We start from the raw sequence: 25401 nt of genomic DNA on the forward strand, positions 1-25401 counted from the left end.
AAAATCTTTGTAAAGAAAACCTGTTACACTTGCCTATTGCTAGTCCGGTTCGGAACGGAAAACCTCGGACCCGAGAAGAATCAGTGAAATGAACAGAGATTGAAGAGACACAGAATAATATAAAAAACAGTTGTGTTACGTCTGCGCGATCGACTCACCTGAGTCACTGGACTGACTTCCCCTTCCGCTTTCTTTCCTCTTGCCACACATACAAGTTAATGACGGTGACACATTATAACTAGAAGACGTTAGACGTTATGATAACAGATCAAGACATCCATTATTAGTAAGTAACATTGCATTAACTGCGTGTAAATTTCCCACTGCTGGGCTGGAGGCGTCCTCTCCCTCTGAGGGTAACGCTGCTCCAAAGCGGGTTGGATACTCACGATGTTTTCCTTCACTGCCGATCGCGGGATGAATTATAAACACAAATTAAGCACATGTTTGAACCCACAAATACAAATACACTTAAACTTTCTCGTTTATAATATTACTAGCTGAACCTACGACTTTACTTTAGTTGGTCAATTTTCATCCAAGTTTCAGCGAATTCGGTTTAGTGGTTTGGCCGTGAAAAAGCAACAGGCAGATAGACATGCAGAGCAACTTTATAGAAACGAATACCTTGCCCCAAAAAGGAGTTATTGACTTTGCGGAGTCGGAAAATAACTTATTCATTTTGAACGTATTACTATTATTAATATATGCATCTATACTTTGCAATAGGTAGTTGTACAAGTATTATGAAATATTCAAATTATGCTATCGAAAGTAACCTTAGCACGAGGTACGTTGGATTTTTGTGACCTGCAAAATCAAAATCAAAATAAACTTTATTCAAGTGGGCTTTTACAAGCACTTTTGAGACGTCAATTAACAATTATGTGAAGCTACCACCGGTTCGGAAAGTAGATTCTACCGAGAGGAACCGGCAAGAGACTCAGTAGTTTGCAGAACTACTTTTATAGTATTATTTGTAGTTGGGACTTGGTTGGACTGTTTGCAAGTCTTTTGGGTATCACAACCCGCTGCAACCTAACAGATGTTCTATCATCAAGCAGATATAGCACTGTGTTATTGTGTTTCTCTTTTAATAGTTTGTGCGACAGTTAAACTACAGGCACAAAGCATGTAACATCTTAGTTCCCAAGGAAGGAGGAATGCTTAATATTCCTTATAGTGCCAGTGGCTACCATCAGGAGACCCATTTGGATTTTGCCTATTAACGATGGCGTGTTGCATATTTTATTGTTCACGTTCAACGGAAAACTATCGATCTGCGCGACATTCAACAATACAAAGAGTGCAAACAGTGATCAGTGGAACTGGCCTCCCTTCCCAAAATATTTTAATGGTAGAGTCGATTTCAATCCAAGAATGAGTGAAGATGAACTAATATTAGATTCACTTATATGAAGTTTACTTTCAAATTGCCGATAACAATTTCGACAACATTCAAAACACCGTGTTTTCGAAAATATAGAGGGAATCTTTCGTCTGATGCTCGTTTGCCGTCTCATCACATTAAAAAAAAGGAATATCATCGGTTATATTCGACCTCTCAATGATATCGCGTCAATTCATTATCAAACATAGTTTATTTAACTGTTAGTCTCATCGTCTCTAGACCCTCATCGGGGAAGCGCCCCCTACGTACAGCATCGAAAGGTAGCACTTTCCTTTATGTTGGATTAAGACAGACACGAATATATACTAATTGTCTGTATCAATTAAGCATGTAATTCAGAAGATTTATGACATTTAAACCCTATTCCCTGACATTCAGATTCCTGACATGCACGCGTTCAAACAAACAATCGACCAGGTGCATAACACTCCGCGCTGGTGTCTCCGACAGGCGATCAGGTATGAAAGCGAAAGCGGCTTCGAACATGTTCTAGTAATTACGTCGTCGTATTGATTTGTATGCGCTCGATATTTTTTCTCCTCCACGCGTCCTTTGCAGCGAGACACCGGTGTTTGTTTGTGCAAATACGACCTCGACGACCTCCGTGGTCGAGTAGTAAATCGGCTTTCGTGGACCTCACTCTAAAGTCCCAGGTTCGATTCCCGGCCGAGTCAATGTACATGTGTACAATGTTCATTATTTTTCTATGTTTTCTTGGATCTGAGTATTTGTGGTAACGTCATTACTTCTGATCTACCATGACACAAGTGCTTTAGCTACTTACATTGGGATCAGAGTAATGTATGTGATGTTGTCCAATATTAATTTACCTATTCATGTATTAAAAACTTTATATATAACTACCACATACTATAATAACCTGTAGGAATCCCACTGCTGGCCTAAGGTTCTTTCCCTTGGAGATGGTATAGAACTAATCCATTCTACCAATGGGTCCACAAGTGGAAAAAAATCATTTCCTCACGATATTTTCTGTGTCCGAGCGCTCCATGAAAATTCAGTGGCGCCTGGGTGAAGCTGCAATCATCGGTTAAGTCGCACGCTTTCTAACCAATGGGTCATCTCTTGACACATTCTGTTGTGTGAATGTCTGAGGTTAGTCTGTCTGCTCCATCTATTGGAGAAGCGTCTTCAATATCCATTCCGACAGTTTACAAAATTTAAACAATTTAATTTATATCAACAATAAAATCAGCCGACTGAAAAATAATTCAGTCAATTCGAAAGATCATTACCAAATTCTCGTATATATTAATTTTATGTATAATTAATTGTTTTTATATAAACGTGACGGTCTGTGCGTACGCGAAGACGTCTGAAGGCGACGTAGGCGTCACGCCGGGCCCCGTGTGTGGCGCCCGCTCGGTAAAGCCGTACGCGTGTCCATAATCGGATTTATGCGTAACGGCTTTATATTAAAATACACGAAATAAATCATTAACGAAACACTATTAAGCAAAATATATTTATATCTAAAGTGATAGAGATAACTATAAAGAGCCGAGATGGCCAGTGGTTAGACTCGTGAGACTCGACTTCAAACTCAGGCAAACACCACTGAATATTCATGTGCTTAATTAGTATTTATAATTAATCTCGTGCTCGGGGAAGGAGAACATCGTGAGGGAACCTCCATGTGTCTAATTTTATAGAAATTCAGCCTCATGTGTATTCACCAACCCACATTGGAACATCGTGTGATAATATGTTCCTAACCTTCTCAAAGGGAGAGGAGGCCCAGCAGTGGGAAATATACAGTCTGTTGTCGTTGTTGGTGGTAAAAGTTATTAGCCTGAACGTATTCATCTGAGAAAAGTGTGTGTCGTGTTCCCGGTTGGCTTCGCTGTCTTACATAAATAATTTTAGAACGTTTGAGATTATTAAATAACAATAACAATTGTATTAAACAATAGAGAAATACGTTTGAATAATATGTGTTATATATAAATGTATAAAGGTTGCCATGAAGTTTGGGTATCATGACCCTTTATTTCTGCCAGTCAACTCAATTAGAATATTATATAATTTAGGTAACCTGTAGTGTATAACCTCATCTCACCTCGATCTCGGCAAACCACCTGTAATCCTTTTAACACTAAAAGTCAAACAATCTACAATAAGATTCGTATTATATTCACAAACATAATTCAAAACCTGCTTCTAACTTCCGAAGACAGATGGTAGGGCTTTGTGCAAGTCCGTCTGGGTAGGTACTACCCACTCATTAGTTATTCTACCGCCAAATAACAGTACTCAGTATTGTTGTGTTCCGGTTTGACGGGTGAGTAGCCGGTGTAACTACAGGCATAAGGGACATAACATCTTAGTTCCCAAGGTTGGTGGCACATTGACGATGTAAGGAATAGTTAATATTTCTTACAGCATCATTGCCTATGGGTGATGGTGACCACTTACCATCAGGTTGCCCATATGCTCGTCCGCCAACCTATAACATAAAAAAAATACATATTTCCATAAGTAATCTTGATAAAAACGTTCCTCGCCAGCTTCATTAAACATCATTGTTATCATGGTTTTACGTAGAAAGAAAATATGCGTATGTCCTTCCTACGGTGCTCTAGGGCTTAGTTTGGTCGTCAAAGTGCAATAGTTTAGACCTTTCGAGATCTTTGTCAAGAGTTATTTTGTCGTAACTTTGTATTCTCTATCGTAACAAATATTTTTCCTAGAAACTTCGAAGGTGATGCCTTAATTGAAGCGGCTTAAGGGCCGACAGGTGGGCGCGACTCCCACGCAGGCTCCAAGTGCGTGGTTATCGACAAATCTGTCGACACTGCTCCGTAAAACTAGAGCAGTGCGACGTCATCGATAGATAATTGAAACGCAATTCTTTTACGAAAAATCTTTACGACCTGAAAACGTAACGTTTTTTTTTCAATCTATACATATGATAAATTCGGAGTGCCTTTTTGTAATATCAAAATAATAGCTTTTTCTTAATACATATGTCTACACGGTACATATACCAAAATAATTTTTTTGTCAATCTGTCTCTGGATGGATGGATTGATTTTGATGGGACTTTTATAGGCAGAAAGCTGACGTAATAAGGAGTACGCGAACGCGACACAGCTAGCACATAATATATAGAGAAAACAACTGATTTTCAACCAGCCGTTCCAATAATTTAACTGTTTTTTTTTTCACTATATATTTTTTCCAGAGGGAGTGGTGTTGTAAGAAATATAAATCATTTCTAACACCATAATGCAACCGCCATCCCCATAAACCATTTACTTCAGATGAATAGATTGCATAATATAAGATGTGTTACCCTTGTGTCTGTAGTTAATCAAGGTTAATCACCATTAAACCTAGAACTTAATATTATATTTATTTTAATGCCTGTTAGTAAGATAAGATAACTAGGTAGGAGCTGGTCCCCAGATGGGTCAGTACATTCCCCACCACTAAGTAACACCTGTCACGATTGTAGTGTTCATCAAAAACTCTCAGAACCCTTCAAAGTTATCACATTTGATGGGTAGTTTTTTCAACCGACTTCAAAAAGGAGGAGGTTATCAATTCGTCTGTAATTATTGTTTTTTGTTTTTTTTTTATGTTTGTTACCTCATAACTTTTCACTGGGTGGACCGATTTTGATATTTTTTTTTGTTTGAAAGCTAGTGCTTCCCGTGTGGTCCCATTTTAATTTAGTGCAGTTCTGATGATGGTATCCATATAACAATAACTATAACTACGTTATATAATCGTAAATCGACTTTTAAGTAGTCTAATATTTTCCATTTCATTTTACTTAGGAGGACTCTAAAAAATATGGTGAATATGCAATTATTTTTATTACTTTTTAAAGCATATTTATTTGTTTTGAAATAGTGTTTTGTTTTTGTTAATTTTTTTATTTATTATCAAAACAAAACAAAAGTACTATTTATCAAGTAGGCACCCAAAACGCACTCTTGAATTGTCATGTTTTGAACTTAATTTTTAAACTAACGGGTAGAACCGGCAAGAAGCTAAGTAGTTCTTGGCTACTGATTAGTAATTTACTATTAAAATGCGATTGGTCATCAGAACTTGTATCCAACAGAAAACCAGCTTTACTTCCTTCGCCTGTAGTAACGCTTCGATGTTGTATAAAGATTTTGACTTAAGGAACTCACGTCTTGGCATTTCCTAGCAGTCACCTTAGCGAGCAGGTACTCACGAGGAGCTGTCGCGCGGATATAAATAGTTTTGTATAATTTATGCAATTTAGTGAGAACCTCCGAGCGCCGGTGAGCGTCACAGGACCTTGAACTTGACTCAGTGTGAGTCTGCATGCACACTGTGGACTTATATTATCCATTCATAGTATAAAATAAAGTCGCTTTTCCTGCCCCTAAATCCCTAAGCACGCTTAAATCTTTGAATCTAAGCAACAGATTTTGATGTGGTTTTTGTATTTAAGACACGGACAATATAATACAGAAACACTGATATTTTTAGAAGTGTCTAATGTATAATATTTAATAATAACAACACAAAACAAACGTATACACTGTGTATTTACAAAGTAATAAATACAATAGAACAATACTACGCTGATGCATTGAGATATATATTTACTTTTAATGCACACAATATCAAAATCGTCTCAGTGAATGAACGCTGAGTATTGTTTGACGTCGCATCTCTGTGCCGTGTGGTCTTACAAGAACGAGTTTAATTTGTCGTTATGGTAGATCCACCAAACACAGACTTGGCGCTATTCAATACAATTTTGTCTGTGCAGCTTAGCGCACATATGAAAGTAGGTGTATTTGAAAAGTCTGATCTTTGCATGAAAGTTGAAAGGCCGTATGTATGTCTGCGTATTCTTTGGAGCAAAATAATTATTAATTGATGATTTTTTTACTGGAACAATAAATCAAAGAACCTCCTTTTTATATACATTTTATCCATCTCTGATTGCAACTATTCTCACCGAGGTTTGCAATGGTACTGTTAAGAAATTTGTTTGTTTCTACATCATCAGAACTAAAAGTCTTAGGTAACGTCAGTACAGACATTTTGTCGATAGACTTTTCAAATTAGACTTGTTAGCCTGTATTGTGTCGGGTAGTGTCGTGTGGACGTACCATTAGCAGATAGTATCTCAAAAAACTATAATATTTATTTATGTCATATGAATATTATACTTTTTTGAGCTATTGCTATTGCGCTCTGTGCAGGTTCTATTTCATTGACGATTTATACTTCGCCTTTCTGTCGGTCTTGATTAAATAAATGCCAATATAAATATATTCGATTAACGAGTTGTATTAAATCGATATTATATTCCAAAACCAGCTCGCTCTCCACACAAATGTCACTCGAGATGACAAATAAATAAATAAACAAATAATATGTCATTATCATTACATAGTATAAAACAAAGTCGCTTACCGCTGTCTGTCCCTATGTATGCTTAGATCATTAAAGTTACGCAACGGATTTTGATGCGGTTTTGTTTGATAGATAAGAGTGATTCGAGAGGAAGGTTTTTTATACATTGTTTTAATATATAGAAAATATAGTAAAGAAACACTGATAATTTAGACATTCTCTACTATATTTAGTATCAGCGAAGCTGGGTCGCTAGTATTAATATAAAATATTAATCAAACAGTAATTAGCATGTCATTATCAAACTGTGTAAACTTGTCTGTGCGTCTTTATCGGTGTGTGCAGTGCGCACTAGGCTTTATACCGGTTTGTCGTTTGTTTACGACGCGGCGTTATCAGCCGTCCCAACGCGAACGTCCTCGCGTCCCGTTCGACAACTCGCGTCTGTTTTGTTTTTTTTTTTTTCTGTATAAAGAATCCTCGGGTTAAATTAAGCACAAACTCAAACTCAAACTCAAATATCTTTATTCAACATAGAAGCATTACACTTTCTTATTGATGGTCAATTGAAACACTACCACCGGTTCGGAAAGAAAATACCCTGACCTGAGAAGAACCGGCGAAAGAAACTCAGCGGGTTTTTTTTTTTTGTTTGTCTTATGTATTATGTAAATAAACAATTTAATATGAGATGAAATAGCCAGGAGGCGATCGTATCATTCCCAAGGTGTGCTATCGATCATAAACTCATTAATTGTATAATAACCTTTCACACAAGCGTTCCTTAATAATTTTTTTAAATTTGGCAACAGAGGCATTTTGAACGCTTTCTGGGATCCTGTTGTAAAACCGTATACATTGCCCCACAAAGGAGTTACTGACTCTACGCAGTCGAGTAACAGGAGTAACAAGTTTGTGTTTGTTCCTTGTACCAATGTTATGAGTATCACATTTTCTCATGAAATCATTAATATTTTTTCGTACATACATAACATTAGAGAATATATATTGAGAAGCAACAGTCAATATCTTGATTTCTTTAAATTTATTCCTTAACGATTCTTTAGCTCCTAGGTTGTAGATTGCGCGAATAGCCCTCTTCTGTAGCACAAATATGGTATGGATAGCGGCTGCATTGCCCCACAGCACAATACCGTATGACATTATACTATGAAAGTAGCTGAAATATACTAAGCGAGCCGTATCAACATCGGTACATAATCTAATTTTTTTGACCGCGAATGCCGCAGAACTCAGTCTACTCGCCAATCCGTCAATATGAGGGCCCCATTGCGACTTGGCATCAACAGTAAGGCCAAGAAACTCAGCAGAATCAATTGGATCCATCGATTCCCCATTGATGAGTACATCGGCTTTTACATTTTGTACATTTGGCGTACTAAATTTCACAATTTTAGTTTTATTATTATTTAGTTTGAGATTATTTACGCTAAACCAATGTACTATATCAGCTATAGCATTGTTTACGTCGTCGTACTGTACCTGTTTTCTATTAATTTTAAAAACTAAGGAGGTGTCATCAGCAAACAATACTATATCATGTTTGTTCCCAACAAGAAAGGGCAAGTCATTTATATATGTGAGAAACAGAAAAGGTCCAAGAATTGATCCCTGAGGGACCCCCATACCAACTGAGACCCCAGGAGACCTTTTTCCTTTAACGTCAACCCTCTGAATTCTATTGTTAAGATAGGAAGTCAGAAGGTCGAGCGCACATTCTCTAATTCCATAGTGATAAAGTTTCCTGACCAGAGTCTCATGTTGAACACAATCAAAAGCTTTGGATAAGTCACAGAAAATCCCTAAGGCATCCCGTGACTCTTCCCAGGCTTCATAGATATTCTTAATAAGCTCGATACCTGCGTCGGTAGTCGAGCGACCCCTCGTGAAGCCAAATTGTTTACTATGAAGCAGATTATGTTTGTTAAAGTGTTCTAATAATTGATTTAGAATTATTTTCTCAAATATTTTGCTCAGGGTAGGTAGAATTGAAATTGGCCTATAGTTGTTGGGGTCTGAAGAACTACCAGATTTAAATATTGGAATAACTTTACTATGTTTCATCAGGTCAGGAAATATACCACGTTGGACACAACTATTGAATATTAAAGCAAGATAAGGTGCAATCACATCAATAATCGAATTTATCACCTTTAGAGAAATACCCCATAAATCAGCCGTTTTCTTGATGTCTAATGACTTAAAGGCGCGTATTATGTCGTTGGGGTTTACAAGGGTAAAATTAAAGTTAGAATTGCATGCTCTTACATTTTCTTTCATCAATGACTCGGCAACATCAGGAGAAGAAATAAGTAACTTAGTTGTGAAAACTGGTATGTCAGCAAAAAATTTTTCAAAAACTGTAGCAACTTCCTTTTGACTATTTACTACTTTACTATTATAATTCAGGCTCAATTCGGAGTTGCTACTGCCAACTCTACCAGTTTCACAATTAATAATTTTCCAGGTCATTTTTATCTTGTCATGTGCATTTTTAATTTTATTTTTTATAGTTAAAGATTTTGCCAAAAAGCACACTTTTTTAAATAATTTTGAATAGTTACTTACATAATTGGCAAAAGTGGCACTATGATTGTATGTCCTTTCATTGTAAAGCTCATACATTCGTTGCCTACTTTTATGAATTCCAATAGTCGCCCAATCATTGAATTTTAAAAAGTTTTTTGTATTAACTGTTTTAGAAGTGAATATGGATTTAAAATTGTTTCTAATTAATTTGAATAAATTGTTATACAAGACATTGGGATTGTCACTAAAAGATAGGTGAGGGAGATTAGCCATAATATTACTTCTAAACTTCTCAATACGACTTGTGGTCAAAGGAACAAACATTATCTTTTCAGAAGTACTTACTTTTTTAACATGAAAATTAAATAACGCTTGTTGTCCACAATGATCTGAACTTAAGTTATTAATAATAATTTTGTGTTGTGGAATGTATGTAGCAAATATATTATCTATGCAAGTTGCACAGCCGAGTCCCATTGCCGGTCAAAGGCCTCTGTATTTCTATGGAGGAGATTCCACCATGCTTCAATCCTGTGCTGCATCCGACTAAAGATGCATACCTCGTAAACAATGATACCAGCGCTCTTACATAATGTAATTTCAAAATTTATACTTATATACAGATATATATGACAGCAGGTTCAAACCCAGGCAAGCACCACTGAATTTTATAAAAAAAAATAACTAAAGTAATACTTCATTATCTTTACACATCTGGATAAAGACCTCATCTCCATTCGGGGAGAAGATTTAAGACTTATTCTGCGATGCTTCTCCGACCTGAGGTTGTGGATACAGGTGGAAGATTCTCTTTCACCATATGGAGTATTCCAAAGGAAGTTTCACTTCATCGTTGAACACGAGATTATTATGATTGTTATCGGAAAAAAAATCTAGGAAATGCTTAGGAATTGTACATATTTTCTAGGACATGTATGCATTACATAGTTTTTGGAACAATATCTTATACATTTCCGAGAAATTGTATACAATTCCTAATATTTCACACATTTGACATATACACAAATTAATCACAAGAAAATTCAGTAGCGCTTGCCTGGATTTGAACCTGGACTATTAGACTACTGTGGCTCTATTCTACTTTTCTTTTGTAAATATTATTTCATCATTAGTATCTTTAGACTAGTATTACTAAAGACTATAATAACAACGCGTCTGTGTTCGACTTCCAACGAGAAAACCTGTCTCGAGAGATTTTTTCAAAAAGTTCAGTTTTGTAATTAATAAATCTCGTTAAACGAGTTTCGGTGATTAATTAAATTCTCAGTGTAAGAACACACCTCATAACATTACGGCCATATCGGACAAAGTTATACTTCGTGAAAGTTCCGCGTCTATCGAACCGGCGTCCTAGACGACTTACACCCAGAAATAATGGACTAATTAGCACCGCGAGTGTAATTAAGATTAGTGGTGAGGTATTGCAAATTTTCAATCTTAAGGTCGAAAGATTGAAGATGAATGAGCACTAATTAATAATTAATAATATTCTACCAACCCGCATTTTAACAGCGTGGTGGAGTATGTTCCAAACCTTCTTCTCAAAAGGATAGGAGGCCTAAGCCCAGACGTGGGAAATTTATTGGCTGTTATTGTTTGTTTTGTTGAGCATTAATTTATTTATTAATACTATTTTGTAGGACTTTATGCGTTAACTATTCTACCAGCTATAAAATTGAGTGTTGTTGTGTTTGGATTTGAAGTGTCATTGAGCTAGTGCCCATAAGGAACATTAATTAGTTGTCAATGTTGGTACAACGATTTTTCAATAGCCCCATTTGCCATGTCGCCTGCCTGTTATAAATGTAAAAAGATCATTACTATATCGGAACAATTCTACAAAACTGCTTTGGTTTGTTATTGTCCAAAATAAAATCTCTAAAATAAAATTCGTAAAGAGGAACATTTGGCAAATTTTACTTCAATTTAAAGCATTCTTCAATTAGTTTTTTTATATTTTGTATAATTACTATTTACAACTATTCTGCTGACCGTACCAAACCGGTTATATTGACAGCAGTGACGACACAATATGGCGACAATACAAGCAAATGTACACTTCAATAATATCGAGGAGGCGTCGTACCGTGACGTTTGGTCGCCGGTCGCCGTCACCTCCCAAGCCGCTCGTGAAAACACCATTTGAAAGTCTGTTTTCCAGCGGAAAAGAATGTTGCCGAAACAGCGCGATTGTTTTCCTCGAGGCGATGGCGGGCGCAGTTTTTTGGCGTAATGTCTTAAATAACATTTCCGGTTGCATTGAACTTAATTATACACGTAATCAGTGTCACTGATGAAAGTAGATTTTAATAAGGTAATTTATTTTTTGATATATCTTTACGAACATATATTTATATACCAATATTGTGAATGCGAAAGTAACTGTCAATCTGCCTGTCGTTCTGTCGCGGTCACTGGACCGAATTTGATGAAATTCAATATGCAGGAAGCTTGTACTTCAAGGATTGACAGTGTTTACTTTCGAAAGCCTGGCGATTGAGCCACAGAACGAAGGAATCTAGGGGTGACAAATACTCAAATTAAAATTGAGAATACATATAATAGTCAGTATTTAAATTTCTCAGAGACATTTCTCAGGGTGATGTTGCAAGTAGAGCATTTGTCTTGTTATCGGCTGCATCAGCCTAAAGTAGAGTGGTGTAGGACGATATACTGTAGAGGTCATACACGTCGGTCTACAATTTAATTTTTTTACCGAGAATGCTGTAGAGTTTACCAACTTACTAACTTAATGAACCACTGACCAACAGGTGACCCATATGCTAGTCCGCCAACATATGTCATAAATAAATATAAAAAATATAGATTAATTCAATGAGGTATTCTATAACGTGTACAACGTTATATATTGCAAGCATAACTTTAAGTTCACTGTCGCTTGGATATTGTTGACGTTAATAATAAATAAATAATAACAATAACAGCCTGCAAATTTCCCACTGCTGGACTAAGTCTGTACTCCCTTCGAGGAGAAAGTTTGGAGTATATTCCAACATTGCCTTACGCTGGCTGCTGGAATCATATGCGGCAGAAATTCGTTGAAATTAGACACAAGCAGGTTTCCTCACGATGTTTTCCTTTACCGCCGAGCACGAGCTGAATTATAAACAAATTAAGCAGACGATTGAACCTTCCATAATCGGTTAAGATGTACGGTCTAACCACTTGGCCACCTCTACGCGAATATTCCATCGGTACTCGGAAAGATTCCCTGTTCACGCTCCTCCCGATCAGCAAGCATACACTTCCGAGTTCCTCAGTGAGATGAAGTGAGCTGGTTTTAATCAGCGATTACAAGCAGACGAGCGTCACGTCATAGCACGCGGTCTCGCGGTCGCGCTACGAGACGCGATCTCACCGGTAACATTGTAACACATATTACATTTTGTGGTTGAATTGCGAGATCTCTCTTATAGAATCATTACTTTGTATTGAAGACATCGAGATGATCCAGATTTGTTTTTATCGTCAGAATCAAAATCAAAGTATACTTTTTTCAAGTAGGCTTTTACAAGCACTTTTGAATCGTCATTTAACAACAATATTAAGTGGTTTTGCATTGGTAAAAAACGCTTATTATTCGATACAAGATTTTGTAGATGATGAAAAGGCGTGGAATGAATACCTGTTGACTTCCAGTCAGGATATATTAATTTAATAATTGTATTAACTAACATGACTGTATTTTTTTAAATGTTGAAAAAGAGTAACTATTGAGTTTCTTGCCGGTTCTTCTCGGTAGAATCTACTTTCCGAACCGGTGGTAACTTCACTTAATTGTTAAATGACGATTCAAAAGTGTTTGTAAAAGCCCACTTAAATAAATTTAATTTTGATTTTGTTTTATGAGGCTACCACCGGTTCGGAATTTAGAGGAAAATAATTGATAGGAGTTACTATTTTTTATCAGTTAAAATTAAAATACAAAACTATGTTAGTTAAATACAATTGTATACAATACTAGCTGTGCCCGCGACCTTGTAAGCGTTTGAATTTAACAAAAAAAAAATTGTAGCCTAAGTTACTCCCTATTATATCAATTATCTGAAAGTGAAACTCCCGTCAAAATCGGTCCAACCATTCCAGAGAATAGCCGGAACAAACAGACAGACAGACAAAAATTGTAATGTGTATACATTGATTAAAAAAAGGCTTATTCTGCCTGAAAGACAACAAGTATATTTTGACATTATATAATCTGGTGTTGAATATTGCGCTTTGTTTATTTATCTACATCAGCGGTCGCCAACCTTTTGGTAGGCAAGGGCCACAAGGTGGCAAAATAAACCGTAGGCGGGCCGCCGTCATAATATTGACCTTAGAAGCCCAATATACTTACGCATAATTAGTGTTAATTACTAATATTACATAGAAAAAAGAAAAATGCTATTGAAAATTGTTAAAAGATACAGAATTAAATTCGTACACATAATACTTCCATTATGTTTATATTTTTGGGCTTAGAAAAATAAGAGAAAAATAAAGAAATGAAAACTGCAAACGACCTAAATAGGAAACTGACTTTACACCAATTTTAATGTGATGTCTGAGGTTGTATTTGAGGCGCTATTTCTGTAAGTTTAATATATTTGTCAACTTTTTTACATAACATTCACGGGCCGCATGTTGCCGACCGTTGCTCTACATGTATACGTATACAATCTTGACAAATGATTTGAATTTATGAATCGGCAAATTATCGGCGGTATTATCGTCCGGTTTGTTAAGTACTTAAGAACCGGCGTTCAGCGCTGAGCCACATTTGACGTATAATTATCAATCGAGGTCGCATTAACGAATGGAAAAAGTATAGTCTAGCGTGACCTTTTAAAGGTTTTTTTTTTATTTATAAAGCGTGTTAACAAAAAGTGCGCGATGCCTTAAAGATTCACCAGCGTTCTGGGTAATCGTGTTTCGTGTTTCGTTATAAAATTTATAGGTATTTATAGCCGACGCAATACGAACGGGTTTTGTTGCGTTGGCTGGGAGTGACACGAGCTAATCGCTCGAGATTATATCACTGCGGAGGAAAATATTCACTCTACGTTTGGACATATCGAGCACTCATATGTGTATATTAGTCAGGATGGCCCAGTGATTAGAACGCGTGCATCTTAACCGATGATTGCGGGTTCAAACTTAGACAAGCACCTCTGAATACGCATGTGCTTAATTTGTGTTTATAATTCATCTCGTGCTCGGCGGTGAAGGAGAATATCGCAAAGAATCTGCATGTGTCTAATTTCATAGAAATGTATATTCCACCAACCCGCATTGGAATATGTTCCAAAACCTTCTCCTCAAAGGGAGAGATTTATAGGCTGTTGTTGTTTGGACATAAGAAAATGCCTCAATTAGGAATGTTGTATTATTGATCTCATTACGGTGATAAGTTAAGTTTAATTAAACGCGTCAAGTCCATTAGCTGCGTGGTTGATATGTCTCCGTTAAATTGTGGTGCCGTTAGATTATAATTTATCTAGCGAGTTTGTAATCTGTCGAAAGATTTTGAACCGTAACCTATTGTAGAACTAGTTGTCATAGGCTTTGCTCACGTTTCACGTGCTAGGCAAAAAAAGTAGTCCATGTCCTTTCGTGGAGTTCAAGTTTGCTTCATACCGAATTACATCAAATTCGGTTCAGCGGTTTGGTCGTGAAAGAGCGCCAGACAGACAGAGCTACTTTCACATTTATAATATTGCTATAGATTTAACAAATAAATTAAATTGTACATACTCTAACGCTAATCGTATGAGTTCTATGTATATTGGTTTAGTAAAATGTATTATACTACTGTACTAGTACTGATACACTCATAAGCTGCATCGAACTTTAGGATTACTTTCGAATAAAATTGATAAGTTTGAGAACTTCTTATATTAAACTAAATAGAAATGTCAAGATTGTACATTAATCTATATTTCTTCTATAATTCTATATTATAAATGTGAACTCTGCCCGTCGGTCTTTCACTGCCAAACCACAAAATCTAATTTCACGAAATTTGGTATGCAGCAAAAAATAACTCCAGGGAAGGATATACGCTACTTTTTGTGCCCAACACGTGACAATCAACCCCTAACATGTCAACATAGCCGCGGGCGAAAACTAGTTAATCATTAAAAATCAATAAATAACTACTGCAGTAAAGTATTTTCCATAATGTCTGTTTGTAAGGTTCGAGGTCGGCTGGTAGGTACTGATGAAGTTCAGCTGTCGTGCAATTTCAATTCGTTGTGCAATCCTACTAATATTATACATGCGAATGTTTGTGAGGATGTATGTATGTTTGTTACTCTTTAACTAGAAAACTACTTAACGAATTTGGATGAAATTTTTCAGTAATATAGGTGATACGAGTCGAGCTGGCGCAGTGGTTAGAACGCGTGCATCTTAACCGATGATTGCGGGTTCAAACCCAGGCAAGCATCGCTGATTGATGTGCTTAATTTGTCTTTATAATTCATCTCGTGCTCAGCGGTGAAGGAAAGCATCGTGAGGAAACCTGCATGTGTCAAATTTCATAGAAATTCTGCCACATGTGTATTCCACCAACCCGCATTGGAACAGCGTGGTAGAATAAGTTCCAAACCTTCTCCTTAAAGGGAGAGGAGGCCTTTAGCCCAGCAGGGGGAATTTACAGGCTGTTGTTGTTGTTGTTGTTGTATAGGTTATACATCAAAATAACACATAGGATACAATTTATGATGATTTTATGTAATTTAATTGTAATATAATGACACATATCAAGTAACCGTGCGAGCCGGGGCGGATCGCTAGTATCTTATACATACATAAATGTAACAAACGAGGCTTCGAAGCGAATATATAACTCATGGGGAATGTATTCGCTTCCATAGTCATACCTGTTCGCGGTTTTGCAAGCAAGTTACAACCTGTAATTCTTGTATGGTGTTATCCTTGAGGTAACACCACGCCGCTCCAATGCGAGATGGAGTTTAATGGAAATAAGACCAGTGCAGGTTTCCTAACGATGACGTTGATGAGTTGTAAACACAAACTAAGCTCATGATAATCAGTGTTGCTTGCGTGGGTGAATTCGCGTTCGTCGGTTAAATTAATGGATGTCTCCTAATCATTGCACTATTTGGTTCATTTGTCTTAAACAGAGCAACTACTGAGATGCTTGTCGATTAATCTCTCTGGAAAATACTTTCGGAATTGGTGACAGATTTAAAATAAATTTAACTTTACTGACATTCTCTGTAATTCGAATTATTGAAACGAATAACAATTGAGTTTTTTACCAGTTATTCTCGGTAGAATCTACATTTCGAGCCGGTAGTAGCTGGTCAAAAGTACTTTTATGAGCCTACATAATAAATAATGGTTTGATTTTCGAAATTACGATTCAAGACTCTTTGCAATAGTTTATATGAGGTAGGTAGGAACTTATTGTTATATTATATACCGTGTTAATATGAAGTAGCAACCTAGGCAGGTAGAGTTAAGTATTACATGTTGATTATGACAATAGTGTGTCCTACAACCCCAGTAGTCGACGCTCGTACTGCGGTCGCCGCCAGGCTTCCGAGCGCGTTGTGGTTTTTCTCAATCACCGCGACGCGACGTGCTCGAATCCCTACTAATAATATATACACTCAAGTGTCTGTTGTTATGCTATCGACTCTTCATTTTCAATCGATCGACATGAAATGACTTGGTGGTAGGGCTTTGTGCAAGTCCCTCTGGGAAGGTACCACCCACTCATCAGTTAATAATACGGAGTACTGTTATTTGGCGGAAGAATAACTGATGATTGGGCTGTACCTACCCAGACGGGCTAGCGTAAAGCTCTACCACCAGTGGAACATATGTTATCTACTACCTGCCCCATATTATTACCATGAAACCTTATCATTACGCAAGTTTAGGTAATACCCAAAGTATTATATAGGTGTTATATATTGGTTACGCGCTACGACATGTCATATATAACGAATCTGTGCGCTTTTGGCTTGCTCGCGCTAGGTTAACTAATTATATAAGCGATTTACATGGTAGGTTATTCTAATGTGATTATGTAATCAAATTAGATGTAAGGCCACAAATCGAGAGGCAAAATTAACTAATTATGCAATTATAAAAATGTTTTAACTAGTAGAAAATTATATTATTAGGTGCTATGGGGTATATATTATATTATTTATACGTCATGGGAATCTTCAAGAAAAGAGCGTACTCCTTCCTTAAAGGCCGGCAACGCACCTGCAAGCCCCCTGGTGTTATAGATGCCCATGAGCGGTGGTAGTCACCTTCCATCAGATGAGCCTCCTGCTCGTTTGCCACCTATGTCATAAAAAAAAAAATATATTTTCTTTATTAATAATACTAAATAATTCGCTAGTGTATCAATATTTAGATATAAATTCGATTTTAACTTAAATAATTGTAATTTAGTAGAGGTCTTGTATGTAAGTAGAGGTCAATGTGACTACAAATAGATCTGAATAGTAACACAGACGGAACGAGAACCGGAAGCGACTAATACGTTATCAAACGGGATCTCGGCTCATTATTACACGTGGGAAAACATCTTGCAGAATATTTTTTAAATATATTTGCCTTTGAGCCGGATTTGTATGTATTCGGGCGGTTTCGAGACCCAAGTCCACGAGAATTTAAATCTATAATTGGTAGTAGTATGCTTCAATATATGTATATAGTCCCAATAACCCTTACTGAATTTTCGACGCGATACTCATTCCTAGTATATTTTAACCATGGTGTGGCGCCAGATAGGCTAGAACTGTCATCTCAATATCTTCCGGCAGTTCGAGAAACATTTTTTTTAGTTTTAATGCTAGTATTTGCACATACTTTTGGTACACTGGTTTCCACTACTTGGTGGTAGGGCTTTGTGCAAGCCCGCCTGGGTGGGAACCACCCACTCATCAGATATTCTACCACTAAACGCACGCAGTATTGTTGTGTTCCGGTTTGAAGGGTGAGTGAGCCAGTGTAACTACAGGCACAAGGGACATAACATCTTAGTTCCCAAGGTTGGTAGCGCATTATCGATGTAAGGAATAGTTAATATTTCTCACAGCGTCTTTGTCTATGGGTGATGGTTACCACTTACCATCAAGTGGACTGCATGCGCGTCCACCAACCTATTCCATAAAAAATATGCAGCTCACACGATAGCGATAGTAATATTTTTTCCAAAGAAACCTCAATATTTATACTCGGTATGGTTGAACGAGTGCCAGTCTTACCTGCACAATTGTTGTATTTATCAATGTGACGTCACCAATGACTGACAGCGTTTTTGCGCGAATAAAAAACGTTACAAATTTTTTAATTTAATTTCTGATCAGTCGCTCATAGTCTCCTCTCGAGCCACCTCGGCTCTGCTAGCCGTATATTAAGAGAGAAAAATAAACAGATCAACTTTTATGTTCTCCTTTACAATACTAAGGCAATAAAGGAAGATATTTATTTTAAACGCTAATTGAACACGTGTTGTAGGTCTTCCTCGTACAAGACGTAAGTGAACAACACTAATACTACCACGGATTTATATCTGGAGTGTATTTAGCGTGTATGAATATAAGTAAAAAAAAGTAAAGTAACAGCCTGTAAATTACCCACTGCTGAGATAAGGCCTCCTCTTTCATTAAGGAGAGGGTTTGGAACATATTCCACCACGCTTTTCCAATGTGGGTTTGGTGGAATGCACATGTGGCAGAATTTCGATGAAATTAGATACATGCATGTTTCTTCACGATGTTTTCCTTCACCACCGAGCACGAGATGAATTGTAAACACAAATTAAGCACATATATAGTGGTGCTTGCCTGGGTTTGAACTCGCAATCATCGGTTAAGATGCACGCGTTCTAACCACTGCGCCATCTCAGCACTTGATGTATGAATATATATAGGTTATATGATACTGTCCATAATTAGAATATAAACAATTTGAAAACATCATCATTGATATAGTTACATTACAACGAGATGATCTGGTAGTAGCCTCGCCGCTTTACATGTAATTGAGTAGCTGGACTTCAAATTTTGTATCCAGAATTGGTTTTCGTTTTTGGAAAATCGTGGACAAATATACAAAAACACGCTAACGAAATTAAGCACACGTGTTTGTAAACATAAATGGTTGATCATACTCAAATGTTATTCAATTTTAACAATGTTACATACATGTCAAATTGATAACCTCTTTTCTTAAAAAGTCAGTTAAAAGTGTCATAATAAAACCAAAACAAACCATTAATTTACATGCATGCGATATTGAAACCGTCTCAATAATTTTACTCTCTATTTATCTTAACTGCTTTTATCCGCTTTAAATTTATTTCTGATAACAATTTTTCAAGAATCCATAATGGGTGCCACAGATTATTTAATGACCGACCGATGACGTCATATCTGTTCAAGGTCAATACTGTTTGTTTGCACTCCCGCCGTTCTAGAATTAAGTGGACGAATGTTGACACAAAAATCAAATTGATTTAATGACGATTATAATTTGGTGAACTTAGAAAAACATTACTACAATATCTCAAATTACTTGGGGTCAGCGCAGCATATCATTTTCTGACATACTTCCCAATCTGACGTCATCTCACAAGTAACATTATCTCCAAATATATCGTCTTCCAAACAATCCATCCATCGTTCGTGATTCATCATCGGTCGTCCCCTTCCTCTGCATCCACATTCATGCTCAAGACTATTCTCACAACATGTTTTACATCTAAAATTGAAAGTACTAAGAGATATTAATTAACCATAAGTCAAATTAATAATTGCGCTCTATGAATACATTAACCAATTGAAATATTAAAAAAAAACCGTATTATTTTTTCCAGTTGCAAATATACAAAAGTTAACAAAGTTCATACTCGAAGTTTAAAACAACAAATTAAAACCAAAAAATGTTCAAAAAAAGTGTTCAAAATACAATCAATAAAAATATAAAGTGTTAAAAATAAGCAATTAAAAGTGAGAACGCGCGGATCGCTAAACTCTATTGGCCATTCAAAATGTTACGCCGGCTGCGCTCCTCCAATCACATCATAGTTCCGCCGACGAATTCGCCAACCAGGAGCAAGCAACAGGACAGCTGCGACAAAACGGACGATGCGTACGATGCCGCGCAGTACTTCATAGATGACGTTAAGGATCCGTGGCAAGCAGGTGGGTAGGAAATATGGCCCACTGTTGGGCAATCGCTACAGAATATGAAGCGAAAGTTTGCCTTACGTCTTTTTACAGAATCTGCAAAAACGATTACGTCCCTGAATTACTCGGCTCCGTCAATGAGCTCGGTATGGCAAAAGTATAGACCAGTTTTTTTTTAATGTATTTTAGTAAGTTACTAGGTGCTCGCCTACTTCCAATGATGTGGAGTTTTAAATCAAAATCAAAATATACTTTATTTCAGCAGGCTTTTATAAGTAATTTGAATCGTCATTTAATATATATATAAAGTGAAGCTAGCACCGAGAAGAACCGACAAGAAAATCATTGGTTACACCTTTTCAACACTTAAAAATAAGGTCATAAGGAATATAATTTATTTCTTACACCATCTAACTATGGTATCCAAAGAGTTGTCTCTTTTACATGAAATGTCTGACCCTGAAATACCCGATTTGGTGAACTTAAGGCAAAAGAAAGTTTAACTGGACGACCATCGAGTAGTGTGTACACCGGTTTTCATGGGTCCTGTGTTCGATTCCCGGCGGAGGCGATGCGGAAAAATTCATTACTTTTCTATGTTGTCTAATATTTGTGTTGCCGTCGATACTTCTGATTTTCTACAACACAAGCGCTTTAGCTACTTACATTGGGATCAGAGTAATGTATGTGATGTTGTCCATTATTTAATTATTTATTATTATTAATTCTCTGGCAGTAGAATAAACGAACCCAGTCGGACTTGCCGAAATCTATATTATAGTTTAGCATTACTCATACTGATATTTGGTGCTGTAAAGATTTTATCAGTCGGATTGACCTTTTACGATCTCGGAGTAGAAGATAAAAATAAATCTTTAAAACATTTAAATTATCGTACAAGACTAAAAAATGCCCTTGAGACGCCAATGAGACGAAAAATTTACTTTTTTTTACGTTTAAGGTGAGGTTATGTTTTGCAAAATGACAAACTCGATTGACTTTTTCATCGGCGATTTTGATATCGAACTTTTGTTGGAAACATTATTTTATACAAGCAGACCCGTATGGCATCGGCTTTTATGCCGTATTCATTACTGTATACCAGTAAGCAGTTAACCGCTCCTAAGACTATTGGCTCCTATGAATATATCTTTACTTTACTTGGTAGTAGGGCTTTGTGCAAGCCCGTCTGGGTAGATACCACCCACTCATCAGTTTTTCTAACGCCAAATAACAGTACTCAGTATTTTTGTGTTCCGGTTTGAAGGGTAAGTGAGCCCGTGTAACTACAGGCACAAGGGACATACCATCTTAGTTCCCAAGGTTGATGGCACATTGACGATGTAAGGAATACTTAATATTTCCAACAGCATCATTGTGTATGGGTGATTGTGACCACTTACCATCAGGTGGCACATAATATGCTCGTCCCAACCTATACCATCAAAAAAATCTAGTAACTAGCACGCTTGTTACTAGCATGAGAACACAAGCAGGTAGCGTGCTTAATGCCTTTGTAAACTTCAATCTCAACTAATAATGTCAAAGTATATTCGTCTCGCTGTTTGTCTGTCACTCTTTCACTACCAAACCACTGGATCGAATTTGATGAAATTTTCTTTGAAGTAAACTTGAACGCAAAGGAAGGACTGCCTACTATTTTGCCTAACAGATGACAATCAATCCCCTAAATGCGAGCGTCGTGTCAAGTCGTGAGCGACAATTACTTATTATATAAGTTATTTCTTATCTAGACTAAGTAAATGCCCCTTATGTGAATTAAGTTATTATGTTACTAACGACCTCCTTTATGATCGAGTGTGTCAGTTGACAATCGTCCAAGTCACGTCACTCACCGTGGTCCAAGACTGACCTTCAGGCCATTATCTCATTGATAATGCGAGTCGCCGGAAGTCTGTGCAGAATTATTGAACTGCGTTTAAAATTGGCAGAAATTCGGTCCATTATGACGTAAATATTTAACGAATGGCACATAAGTTGAAGTTTGATCCCAATATTTTTTATTTACAACGGACTGACACACGGTCTGCAAACTGGTCATCTGATCGTAAATTGTCCTATCGATTAGACATTGGATAGATAAAAAATAACAGCCTGTAAATTTCCAACTGTTGGGCTAAGACTTCCTCTCCATTTGTGGAGAAGGTTTGGAACATATTCCACCACGCTTTTACAATACTAATGGTAGAATACACGTGTGGCAGAATTTCTATGAAATTAGACTAATGCAGGTTTCCTCACGATGTTTTCTTCACCGCCGAGCACGAGACGAATTATAGACACAAATTAAGCACGTGAATATTCAGTGATGCTGGATTTGAACCCGCAATCATCGGTTAGGATGCACGTCTTCTAACCATTCGGCTATCTCGGCTCTTTGGACAGACGGAACTGTAATAAAATTATCGCAGATATTTTTAACTTGCTGAGTCATAAATTCAAATAATTTGTTAAAATACATTAGTAAACATAAACAAAACATAATATTATTCAACACAAGATTATGTAAATGACAAACAATCTCGGAGCTAATACTTGTTGCTTCTAGGCAGGATATATTATTATGTATGACTGTATTTAAATGACATTACTTTGTATTTCAAGCGTTCCAAACGAGTTACAACTCATTTTATTTGTCGTATAGTCTTCTGTATAGTCTACATTTCGAAGCATTAGTAGCTTAGTAGGTAACTTAATATACTTCCTAGATATAACAATTCACCAATGCAGTTGTTCATGTTTATGTTAATTAAATTATTTTTATTAGTTGTCATTAATAGATGGCATTAGTAGGATTTTAAATCGCGCTATATTATCTTCGCTTTGTTACGATATGTAAGGCATTGTTCGAAATAAAACTTTGAGTTTACTTGGTCAATAGTTCTTTCATTCGTCATCTAATAGTAGTACCAAAACTCGAAACTTAGTAGCGAATGTCTGTATTCAAACCTGAACAATACTGTGTATTACTGTTAAGTAATGAGTGGGAACCCAGGCGAGGTTTCAGATCACCCCCCCCCCTCCTTCCCCTAGGTAAAAGTAGATTCGGTAAAACAAATAGCGAGAGCATTGTGTTCACTATGAAACATTAAAGTGAAAGTCTGTAATTTAAAAGAAAGTAAAGGTGGATCGCTTTTAGAGGCCGTCACTTAAAACGTGATTAACTGTCGTAATTATATTCCTTGCTGGTTGTGGTTTGCGCACTGAAAGACGAACTTACTATTTTTATACAGGGTTACTGGTAACTCGACGTATATCCGTTAGGAGGTGATAGGGGGGACTATTTGCAATAATTTTAATCCCCATATATATAGTGCAAAAGGGACCATTTTTGAGTTATCACGTTTTTTAGTTATTTTTTTTCAAAATTTGTCAAAAATGCAACTTCAAAAATTTGTTAAAAAAAAGGTAGCAATTAAAATCTAGTTTTTCTTTTGTTTTATAAAAAACGATTAGGCACTGGATATTTGTCAATATTTTAAGAATAATGATCGGTCCAAGTTTAAAAATACGAGACGGAAATCGAATTTATTTCAATATTTTTTTGATATTTTTTCCTCAAAAATGCCTTAAAAACTAAAAAAAATCATTATTAAACTTGGCCTGCAGATTATTTAAAAAACATAACCGTTTTCTTATTTTTCCGGAAATGCATAAAAAGAAGGAAATTATTTCAAATCAATCGAAATAAAATGGATATACGTCGAGTTACCAATAACCCTGTATATATGATAGGTAGGACGAGCAAATGGCCGATGGTGGGTGGACTGAAATATCCACCATTTCTTACATCACACCAATGTGTTACCATTCTTGGCAGCTAAGATGTTATGTCTCTTGAACGCAATAATACCATGTATTTCTGTTTGGCGTTAGAATTTTCGATGAATGGCTGGTACCCACACAAAGCTATTGCATAATGATTTTTATACCGATAGACGTATAATTCAAAATTAAGGGATGTACTTTGATTCTGATACTGAATTATATATAGCCATACGTAATAAAAAATGTCATGAGTTTATTAAAACGTTAATAAATAAGGCATGTTACCGAACCCAAGGTTATATTAATGATAGAAGAAATGTATGTAATGACTTAGTAATCAATGACCAAGTTTTGAATTTTGGACATTGACATGTTGGAAAAGAGTAGCTATAAAGGTTCTTGCCGGTTCTTCTCGATTAAATATACTTTTCGACATGACGAACAAACATGATGTGCGTTTATATACTTTTTTCTATCTCGCTGGAAAAACGATTTACACGTATCCCTACATGGAGTGTGGGGTATGTGGGACTCGCCGATGCCCAGAACGAAATCTAGTACCCCGGAATACCCACTAAAAGACCAGGGGTAACCTCCTTGTCTCTTCTGCGGCCGCCACAGGATCACTTTTTCGTGCTACCATAGCGCTGCTTTAATGAGCCTAGTTGATTGATGATGATGATTTTGTTTTAAAAGTTAATTGTTTGCCCCCAGATGCATTGGAGAGGGAGCGCGTGTCGCAGCACGCCCAGCTGCGCGAGCTGGTGGTGCGCGGGGATGCGGCGGCGCTGCAGACCAGGCTGACGGAGCTCGGCTCGGCCGCTGGCATCGTGGCCAACCTCACTCCCGGGGGCGCCAATACGCTCTTATATGTGTGAGTTCATTTTCATTCTACAGAGACTTTCTATAGTTATTTTTGGGTTTGTTGAAGTGAGCCAGTGTAAATAAATGCAAAAGAACGAGAAATCTCCAATTTCATGGAGGGTTTGCCATTAGTGTCAGTATCTACGGCGATCGGATTCTAGATATGTTTTTAAACTAGCTGGGGTCAATGGCAATTTGTGCCAGTGTTTG

At 36.8% G+C, this 25401-nt stretch overlaps 1 protein-coding gene across 1 annotated transcript in view; it reads left to right on the forward strand.

The window, feature by feature from the left end:
- Window positions 1-25401, forward strand: part of LOC124541398 (leucine-rich repeat serine/threonine-protein kinase 1) — a 69111-nt gene that overhangs the window by 12712 nt on the left and 30998 nt on the right. Inside the window, exon 4 of the mRNA XM_047119251.1 lies at window positions 25042-25201. Coding sequence (XP_046975207.1) covers window positions 25042-25201 — 160 coding nt within the window. The remainder of the gene's footprint in view (window positions 1-25041; window positions 25202-25401) is intronic.

Source organism: Vanessa cardui, chromosome 28, assembly GCF_905220365.1.
Source record: "Vanessa cardui chromosome 28, ilVanCard2.1, whole genome shotgun sequence".
NCBI lineage: Eukaryota > Metazoa > Arthropoda > Insecta > Lepidoptera > Nymphalidae > Vanessa > Vanessa cardui.